Source organism: Pavona decussata, unplaced genomic scaffold, assembly GCF_977016875.1.
Source record: "Pavona decussata unplaced genomic scaffold, jaPavDecu1.1 SCAFFOLD_379, whole genome shotgun sequence".
Classification (NCBI taxonomy): domain Eukaryota; kingdom Metazoa; phylum Cnidaria; class Anthozoa; order Scleractinia; family Agariciidae; genus Pavona; species Pavona decussata.
Window position 1 is genome coordinate 39274 of NW_028145753.1, and position 10727 is coordinate 50000.

The 10727-nt window shown below is 38.6% G+C and overlaps 2 protein-coding genes and 1 long non-coding RNA gene across 3 annotated transcripts; 2 read left to right on the top strand and 1 right to left on the bottom strand.

Moving 5' to 3' along the window:
• Window positions 1–864: 864 nt before the first annotated feature.
• Window positions 865–1794, top strand: LOC146452143 (uncharacterized). The gene is made up of 2 exons (XM_085098173.1): window positions 865–1064; window positions 1566–1794. The coding sequence occupies exons 1-2, from the start codon at window positions 884–886 to the stop codon at window positions 1688–1690; spliced, it is 306 nt and encodes a 101-aa protein (XP_084954299.1). The 5' UTR covers window positions 865–883; the 3' UTR covers window positions 1691–1794.
• A 1049-nt stretch (window positions 1795–2843) lies between these two features.
• LOC146452144 (uncharacterized) lies at window positions 2844–4050 on the bottom strand. The gene is made up of 2 exons (XR_014859819.1): window positions 3813–4050; window positions 2844–3282 (listed from the first exon to the last, which is right to left on the bottom strand). It is a non-coding gene; the product is annotated as an uncharacterized LOC146452144 (long non-coding RNA).
• A 3343-nt stretch (window positions 4051–7393) lies between these two features.
• LOC146452145 (uncharacterized) lies at window positions 7394–8902 on the top strand. The gene has a single exon (XM_085098171.1). The coding sequence runs from the start codon at window positions 7448–7450 to the stop codon at window positions 8276–8278; it is 831 nt and encodes a 276-aa protein (XP_084954297.1). The 5' UTR covers window positions 7394–7447; the 3' UTR covers window positions 8279–8902.
• Window positions 8903–10727: the final 1825 nt, after the last annotated feature.

A 10727-nucleotide genomic window follows, 5' to 3' on the forward strand; every position in this document is an offset into this window, starting at 1 on the left:
AACATGGGGACACGTGCTTATTCCCATGTTTTAATGACGTGCCACTTGTGAATTAGGATTGACGTAGGTTCGACGTTTTCTACCACGCTGGAATTAAGTCGACTCTTTGTCGAACCTATTTTTAATAAATTCGAGGCGACTTAGATTCGTTGTTTGCTCCAGGACTAAGAGTTTGTATGGCGTTAAAATTAGATCGTAAATTAGACAACAATATTTCCTCGAAAAGCCACAAACATTACGATAAAGTCTGAAAAAGCTCACCCGGTGTGTTTCGCTGTGTTTTCATGGCTTCTCAAAGATTCCAAATGCCGTTTTGAGCGGTTTTTCTCTCAGCGGCTGATCCACGTGCATCACTGTATTATGTTAATAACAAGGTTGGAAAACTTGAAATCGAATTTGAATTTAATTTGACCTGTCATTTGAGGAGAGTAGTTCGAAAACCTCTCTAAAATTCGCTTGAATCTTAAAGTGCTACTATGATCAAATTGTCGAATACCTTTTATTTGCGGTTGATTGGTAGTTTATGTCCTAAAGTACATGATTTCCAAGTTATATCCTCGTAAGATGAAGGAAAGTGCGATTTCTTTGCGCTCAAACTCCACGAATGTTCATCCGCCATTGAACCGCCATGTTCCTGCGGCCTGGTTACCAAAGGCAGATGGTGTCCAATGACACCCGGGAAAAACAAGTGACGTCAAACTCTCAACTCGAAGCCCAGGCGAGCCCTACGAGGGTAAATTCCCATACGGTTTCGAACACGTTTTCGGAAAATGTTTCGTTCTTTCAATGGTGGGAAGTCGCTGTGTTGTTCAGTGGTATAACAACTGCTCTAATCGAGCGGCAGGAATTGCGCTGCATGCGAGTCCGGCCGACAGAACGGGAGATGTGTGGGTCCAGTTTGTTGTCTTGCACCTTTGTCTATTTTCTCGGTTTGGTTCGAGGGACACTCGGGCATTCCACCCAAGTCAGTGAACACAAATTAAACCTGGATCTTTTTAAAAGGGTAAGCGATCAGGAGATCGTGAACCTGAAAAAAATCTCCGAAGGGGAAGGAGCGGTAAAAGGTAAGCTTATGTAAAGTGGGCGAAATGTGTTTTATCTTTGGTGATTCCTTGATACCTTGTTCAGCACTCATACAAATAGCATTCACAAATTTTTATATACATTTTACATTGCGTTTTTAAAGTACTAAACTTTGATTGAAAGAGTAAATAATGTAAGTGCAACTAGCTCCCGGAACTAGCTTTTTCCCTCCGAAGCATTTCCAAAACATCTCAGTGCGATAAGAGTAAGCTTGTGTTTACTTTGCTTGTGCAAAAGCTTGTGGCAAAAACTCTGCAAACAAACGCAAAGAAAACCACTTTAATTATCCATTTTCCCTCAGCTTTCGATAAGGTGTTCTTTGGCGTTTACAAAAGGGTTCCTTCTTTCTTTTAAGTGGTTTTCTTGAAGAAATAGTTTGAATTTTTGGTTTAAGAAAGGTTTTAAGAAAACCTCACATTCAGTTGTTTCGTATCAATTAGATTCAATTGGTAATGTATTTTAAATTTTGATTTATTTTCCAGACGCTGAGTTGCAACAACGTCAAAACCCAGCTCTTACTATTAAATACAGGCCAAAACAAGCCTTGCAGAACAGTCAACACGTGAAAAATGTGGACAGCCAAGAAAAGGCCAGTGCTCCTCCTTAACTAGCAGTTGAAGAGCACTGACCTTCCTCAAGGGCTTTTCTTGATCTTTTGTCATCAACCACCAGTTGACAAAAAGAATCAATAAAAAAACTGTTTTCTCTCCATTTATCATGCCGCCTCTTTGTAACTCTTTCCATTACATAGGCTTCTGTTTTAGGGACTGGTCAGAAATTCGTGGGGAGGGAGGGAGTGAGGTGGAGATTTTAAATTGAGCAATGAAAATGATGTGACCCTCCATAGCAATGCAAATGAAATTTCATGATCCCCCCTCCCTGAACAAGTAATACAATGTAGCTCAAATACCAGAAAAAGAAAACAAGAATGGAGGCAAACTGTAAGTTACTTACTGGAACCATTTTGCCCCAACATAATTCAAATCATCTATAGAGCCCATTGGCATCATATAACTCCAATCGAAAATTCCGCGAGAATATATATTTTAGACCTTTTTCTTCGGAATTATTCTGCACAAAACTATAATTTTGTCGTAAAATATCGTAATGTTCATTTTGTGTCTTAAAAAGTAACGTTATCTGACGTTTTTGGTGTAATTATAAGACTAAAAGTATATCTTAGTTTTTCCTATTTTTGAGGAACGCAATTTTTCAACTTATTCTTGTTAGTTCTAGTTCTTAAAACTGGCAGACAGACAAAAATTGTAATTTTTGTGCATGGCAAGTTTTTCGATTTCAGCGGATAGCTAAATTTGTGACCCAGGAATTAAGATTCTAACTGACCCTTGGTTTCAGATATGATGGTTCTGTATTCACTCAGAAACCAGGGGTCCGAAAATTCTACATTGACTCAGAAACCAAGGGTCCGAAATTCGGACCCTTGGTTTTCAGTCCGCTTAAATCATGCAAAACTGATGTAATACTACATTCACTCAGAAACCACGGGTCCGAAATTCGTACCCTTGGTTTTCAGTCCGCTTTTATCATGCAAAACTGATGCAATACTACGTTCACTCAGAAACCAAGGGTCCGAAATTCGGACCCTTGGTTTTCAGTCCACTTAAATCATGCAAAACCGATGTAATACTACATTCACTCAGAAACCACGGGTCCGAAATTCGGACCCTTGGTTTTCGGTCCGCTTAAATCATGCAAAATTGATGCAGTACTACATTCACTCAGAAACCACTTTTCAATCCGCTAAAAACTTGCAAAATGCAATGCTAACTTTATTCAGAAAGCAAGCTTCCATACTTTCGGACTTAGCTATAATCGTGAAAAAAAAAAAAAAAACAAAACAAAAAAACCGCAGTGCCGTGTAATAAACATGTTTGTCGCAGAATGCTCATTCAGGGTTCAGCAGAGTTCACGTCTGGCCAACAACAAAATAGTAATAATATTAGTCTTAAAATATATTCTCTGCCCCCAGACGGCTTTCTGTCCCTGGCCTTGCACATCTTCTTTAAATGAACATCTTACAGATGATATTAGTCGTTGCATTGGCGTCTGTAGTTCATTACATGGTGCAAAAAATTATACTTGATACTAGGAGATAGATGAAGCCACATCACTTCGCCGCCAATGAGGTCAGGCAGTGTTGAATACGAATTCTTCTCTGAACGAACAGCTGCGGTAAGCCTGAAAACGAAATATCAAAACAACAATTCATTAATGAAAAATGGTAAATCAGCTAAACCTGCTAAGCCACCAAATCTTCTGTGCGATGAAAAACAGCGCGACTCTGTTTAGTGAAGTGACTTTTATGTATGGCGTTCCATATTTATGGCTTACAGATGACAACGCATTTACAATTGCTTCTTGAAAATTTATGTTTGGCCATGCAAAGGCCACGAACGCTATAAACGGTATGTATGTCTCCTTCATACAAACTAAATTCATGACGAGGGGTCATCGAAAGGCCGGTTTGTCTCGCCTTAGAAAGGATGGCATAGAAATATTACAAACATCTCAGAAATAAGAAATCAAAAACCTAATACGCGCGCGATTTGAAAATGAATAACGGCTTCAGTAAAGACTCAGTATAAAAAGCTTGAAACACAGACGCACAAAAATTGACCTGAGAGATTTCCCTTATCGCCAGTTTGAGTACATCAAGGGCCATTTACAAGTGCTAGACTTACAATGTGAAAAGGAAACTTTATAATTACCTTGAGTACGGCGTAAAAGGCCAGCGTACAAATAACAGCACTTTGCCATGAGCCATGATAAATGCCGTTCCGTTCGTTGTCTCTCGTCTCATCGAGGCCATACGTTTAGCTCATCAGCTTTTCCATCAAACAGCATGACATTTTCCTGCATTTTTTCGAATGGAGTCAACACCAAAATGGAGCCGAATAAACCACTGAAACCAGCTCAGCTTGCAAACGACGAAAAGATAATTTTGAACCACGCAATCCCAACCTGTCAAGAGCTCGAGTCCGGTTGTGCGTCATGGCGCGCACGTGATCTATGTAGAGTCACGTAATTTGCACACAAACTCTTCAAATTGTCTCAAAAAAGATATTTGGGCCCACCAGTTATTTCATTTTACTAGGTCTAGTGCTTTTTGCCAGTAAGACACGGCTATGGCCCTTTTATTTCAAAACTAAGGGGGAAAACAAAATGTCACAGAACCTTGTGTGACTCAAATACTGATACAAAGAACTCCCTGTTAACGTTACATTGTGTTCATTTTTGGCGGTCAGATCGTTGCTATTACAAAGGCCATTCATTTACTTTTGTAGCGTGGTCGTTACGTTTTGACCCGCATTCTCATCAACTCAAGTAATACAATTTGGAGTTTCCAATAGCATGGAATTCAACGAAAAATTGAAAGCGAAAGACAGAGATTATTTGAATTTAGACGGCCAGACTGATGAGGAAAAGACCTTCATACTCCTTAAGTCGATACACTTTTTGGAGGGGATAACCTCCTCTGTGCTTCTTGTACTGACAAAAAAGTTTGGGAAGGAGCATGGGCAGTGAATGGAACCGTCATGTACGTGCTGGGATGGACAATAGCATACCGATAGACTAGTGATAGCAGCGTTCAAGATTCAAGTCCGTTACGAACGGAAGAAATGGCTGTTTCTTCTGGTATGTATAACTTTTTAAGTTGAAAAGAGTAGTCAGTTGTGTTTGCTATACTTTAAACAGCCTCAAATAGATTCAAAATACTTGGATGTATATATAGACTCGGCCTAGTTCTGTATCGCTGGGCATTTAGCAGTTTTGTGCCTGTTATTCCTTCGTTCATGTTATATTTAACTTTGGAATAAAGCTTTTAATACGTTCTTTCTCTTTTTCTTTCTTTACGGAATAGAGGGAAATACGTTCCAGTGCACTAACATGCAGAGAAGGTGGGTAAATAAGACACCCGCTGTTGTCATCCGTCAAAGACAAGTTTGAATGGAAGAAAATGTTTTAACTGATGTAGATAGTTTAGAGCAGCTGTTTAGAGGTCAGAGAAAATAAGTTGACATTCTCAGTAAAAATGACACGTCTCCTTTGTTCAGAATTTACGTTTATAAATTAAGACACTGTACATTTATCTTATAGTAGAATAGGCCATCACCAAACAGTGTCCCCTATAAATGTCTCCTTCGATGAGATCACTACTCAGGTTAAATAGTGTGACAAGTAACCTTGCAACTTTGTTAACGGATAGCACTGACCTCACTTTTTATCGTAAGCACAAGTCATTTAAGAGAGATTTGAGGTTTCGCTTAAGGCAATTGTCCTATCTTCGGAGTTGCAGCGTTTTGTTTTTAATTTTTACAGTAGATTTTCTGCGGATTCAGTTGAACCAAGGGTCCGAATTTCGGACCCCTGGAAGTAGAGTGAGTTATTTTTAAAAACGCATTTTCTGCGGATTTAGTTGAACCAAGGGTCCGAATTTCGGACCCCTGGAATTAAAGTCCATTATTTCTAAAATTGCATTTTCTGCGGATTTAGTTGAACTAAGGGTTCGAATTTCGGACCCCTTGATTTAGACAAATAAGACTTAAGATTGCTTAAATGGCTAATTTATGAGGACAAAAATCACTCCGCTAAAAAGAAGTTTTCTTGATGTGTTAACTTTTTACTCCGTCAAAATCGACAAAAACTTAATCTTAAAAATTCATCTCCGCACAAATAGCATAAAAATGACGCTTTCTTTGGAAATTTGAAATTTTGGAAAACGTTTTCATTATGCTACACATTTCCTTTACATTAATATTTTAATACTTAATACTTGTCTTGCTTTTGTTAAATAATGACTTAAATTAACAAATTTTATTTTGTCTTTTGTATATAACTCGCTCTTCCTGTCACAAGAGCATAAATTTATGTGACCATCTGTTTTTCACTGCTTATTTTTTCATGACCCTCCACCTCCCCCCCCCCCCCCCCCCCCTGCTCCCTGCTAATAGGGAGCTGAAGCACAGACATTCCTGAGCCATGTATAGCAACCAGAACTCAAATGTTTTCTCTTTTGGTGTGGTTTTAAAAAAATACTAATTTGAATATAAACAATATTAATATGGTAGCCATTTTGGAAGAAGGTTTATGGTTCATTGTCTGCAGTACATTAATAATTTTATTTTTATGTTCATTTGAAAAAGAGTGCCAGAATCTTGTTTCACCAATAAATTTGTTGTTGTACAAATGAAATTGAATCTACATTTTCTAAGAATAAACACTGATCAAGAAGAACAACCTTGAGAAAAAAACCAAAGGTGGCTCACAACAGTCTCAACTTTACTACATTTTGGTAGCATGCATTTGGCCAACTCTCACTGCACCAAAAGTGAAAGTAACAAGAACTGTTACCACAGCAACAGTGTATCAAACTCATCAAGACTTGCTTGGGGGTTTGCCCTTAGACATGTAGGACAAAGGATGTCTGTTGTTAGGTTGATTTGACCCTTCATTAGCATAAGCAAAAAAAATTCAATTAATACCTGAATCACAAACTTTAACTCCCAAGAATATTGTTTTCAATGTATATTTGCAAAATTCCTACTTTCCCTCCCCTCATTTGCCTAGGTGGATGCTTGTTACCAGAAAGCATGCCTTAATAAATTTTCATTTATAAAGCTAGTCATTTCTTCAGTGCGTTAAAGCATCCAGTGCAGTGGTGTTTAACCTGATGTGAGCCACCTTAAAAAAATATATGTACACAGAAAAGACTGTTAATACTATTACATTGTTCAGGATGGTGCAAGGGAAGAAAACAAATCATTGCAAATTGTTGTTGCCTTGCAAATTTATTTGTTTATTGATTACTGTACTTATTCAAATCTGGATACAATGATGTCCATGCAGCACCAGCACTCTCCAGGCTTGGTAAGTCGCTCAAGGGAGCAATTTGAACATTTGCACCTGAGAAAATAATGAACCAAGAGGAACCTTAGCATCAATTACAAGGGAACGATCAGCTTAAATTCAAGCCATTTTACAGAGCTTTTTACTACAATTTATATTCTTTTTCCATGGTAAAAAAGCGCAAAAACAGTAAGCTTACTCGGAACCGAAATTTAACTGTGCACTCTAATTTAACACCAAGGAAAACTTTCGAAAGCCTAAACTTGACCTAAACTTGACTTCGATTTCAATTCAACTGAGTCTCCGGTAGCCTCCCTCCGGGGAATGAACTGGCTAGTAGTCAAGAGAAATTGTTGCGGATTCTCAGGCACTACACTTTTAAAGCTTGCCTGTTTTGGCTTAAGGACAAGAACTTGTCTGAACTACTTGTCCGCTTCGGACGTGTTGTTAACCGCTCCAAAGTATTTCGACAAAACTTAACACTACTTTGCCAGAAATGCCTACAGACACAGTTAAAAGTCTCAGGAAGAAAAACGACAAATTACAAGCGCAATTGGAGGTGCTACAGAATGAGTTCAAGAACTTGGAATCTTCTCTCGCTGACAGAGAAGTACAAGCTGCATCTGAGAGAAATGGCGGCTCGCACGACAACGACGACATCGACAACGAGTCAGTTAAATGTCTTGAGTTTCTTAGTGCAGAGTATGATTCTCTGTCTGCTTTCCGAAAGGAAGCTAAAGAACAACTTCAAGGTCTTACTAAGAAGTTAAACAGTCTAGTGGAGCAAGTAGGAGAAATTGCCGAAGCTATCGACGCCATTGACCGCTATAGTTATCAGTACAACGTCAAAATAGTTGGGATTCCTGAAGTGAATTCTCCCGAAACTGCTTTGGATACATCTACTTTATGCGTCAAATTATTTAAAGAAATGGGAGTGGAAATTTCCCTGCAAGATATCGATATCGCCCACCGTGTTCCGACCAGAAGCGCTTCTTCAGGCTCTCCCCCGATCATTTGTAAGTTCACAAGAAGGCTTGTTAAAGACCAAGTTATCAATCGCCGTCGAGAAATCAGAGCGGTTTCTCCAAGTCTCCTTGGACTATCAACTGAAGTGTCCTTATCTCAAGCTGCGGTATACGATCATTTAACCCCGAAGACTCAGAGATTGCTCATTGACGCGAAGAAGTTTCAAGAGGAACATCGCTACAGTTTTTGCTGGGTGAAGAACTGTTCTATCTTCCTGCGGAAATCCGCAACTTCCCGTCCAGTAAAGATCAAGAACCACACTGAACTCCAGCGTCTCGCTGAACCGACCAGCTCAAGATAAGTTATCTTATTTATATTAAAATTATCAATATTATGCCGATCGCAAACGATGCTGATCTGTCATCTCTTCCTTTCAATCACTTAGACAATGCTTCTTTCAACACAGTTTTATACGAATTATCTCATGGACCTTTAAACTATGACACTGAACGCTTAAATAGTCTTTTATTTAACCCAACTGATCAATCGAAGTCTTCCGACTTTTATACTAGTCAACTTGACCCAGACAGAAACTTTTCATTCTGTTCTACTTCTAGTAACTATTTTGTCGAAGATGAAATTAATGCTAAAGCCTCTACTGAGCATTACAACCCGAATTTTTCTGTACTTCATTTGAATGCACGTAGTCTAATTAGAAATTTTGACAAGTTTAAATTCTTACTAGGTCGTCTGCAAAAGCCTTTTTCTGCGATTGCGGTATCTGAAACTTGGCTAAATGATCTATCTGCTGATCTAGTCAATATTCCGGGATACGCTTTTATTTCAAATCACCGTGGTACTAAATCTGGCGGTGGAACGGGTCTTTATTTGCAAGATAATCTTGATTACAAAATTTGTTCAGACTGTAATGTCTCTGATCCAGATGTCATTGAATCGTTGTTTGTAGAAATTTCAGTCCCCCATGGGAAAAATTTAATAATAGTAGGCGTCATCTACCGCCCTCCAAATCATCACCTAACCGGCTTCATGGAAAAATTCACTGACATCCTCTCAAAACTCTCTAGAAGTGACAAGTGCTGCTACCTCACCGGCGACTTTAATTTGGACCTCCTGCGATACGCCGACCACGAACCCACTCAAGAATTTGTTGATTGTCTGTTTTCGCACATGTTTGTTCCTCTAATCGACAGACCAACTCGTATTACTGCACACTCGGCCACTTTAATTGACAACATATTCACAAATCACTTCTCACCTAGCGTTTTAAAAGGCATTGTCATAAGTGACATATCTGATCATTTACCAGTATTTGCGTATGTCTCTGATGACTCTTTTGTTCATGTTCATAAAAGAATTGGCAACCGACCTGTGAGAAACTTCTCTACGGCAAATTTAAATAATTTCAAAACTCGCCTCTCTCAAGTCGATTGGACTGAACTTCTACATGATAAAGACCCCAATGATTCTTACAATAAATTCTTGTCCGAATATTCGCGGCTTTATAATTTATGTTTCCCATTGAAGCCTCATAAAGTTAAGAATTGTAAAAGGCCTTATTCCCCATGGATAACCAAATCTTTATTAGCTTCTGTTCGAAAGAAAAACAAGCTGTATAGACAATTACTGAGATCACCTAATCCAACGAGGGAGTTACAATATAAGTCTTACAGAAACAAATTAACCCATCTCATTAGAATTGCCAAACGCCATTATTATGACCAAAGGTTTGCTTCGGCTAAAAATGACCTAAAGGAGACCTGGAAATTAATCAATGAAGTTATCAACAAGCGTAAATGTAGACCTCCTTTTCCTTCGTCATTTAGATCTGATGGTAGCATTCTTACCGACCCTGTAGAAATAGCAAATGGATTCTGTAATTATTTTCCTAATGTAGGACCTAATTTAGCAGCGAAAATACCTCCGGTGAACTCTTCTTTCCACTCTTTTTTGAATGATCAGTTCAATGAGTCTCTGATTTTGAAGCCGACGACTGTTGAAGAGCTGAATGGAATCTGTATGTCCATGAAGTCTGGGAAAGCCCCAGGATATGACGATATTTCTATGTATGTTATCAAAAACACTTTTGAAGTAGTATCGGAACCTCTTAAGAATATTATTAATTTATCCTTTTCCAAAGGAATATTCCCAGACAAGCTAAAACTTGCCAAAGTGATTCCTGTATTTAAAGGTGATGAACCGGATTTATTCACTAATTACAGACCAATCTCACTACTTCCTAATTTTTCGAAATTCTTCGAAAAGGTCATGCACAATCGACTAGTAGAATTCGCAAATAGCCATGATATCTTTTACCAACTCCAGTTTGGTTTTCGTAAAAACCATTCCACTGCGCTGTCGCTAACTTACCTTGTTAATAAAATTGCAACGTCCATTGACCAAAATGAAATCACGGCAGGTGTTTTTCTTGACCTTTCTAAAGCGTTTGACACGCTAGACCACCAAATCTTATTTGAGAAACTTGAACATTATGGTGTCTGTGGACTAGCATTGCAATGGATTAAAAGTTATTTCTCCAACCGTACCCAATTCGTCCAGATTAACGATACCCGTTCCTCCGAACAGATAATTAGATGCGGTGTTCCACAGGGTTCCATATTAGGCCCTTTACTTTTCATATTATATATCAATGATCTTCCCAAAACAACCAGACTGCCAGAATGCCTGCTCTTTGCAGATGACACTAGTATCTTTTACTCCAATTCAGACCCTGATCATGTTGCCTCTGTAATGAATAGTGAACTGACTAAGATTAGCTTATGGATGAAATC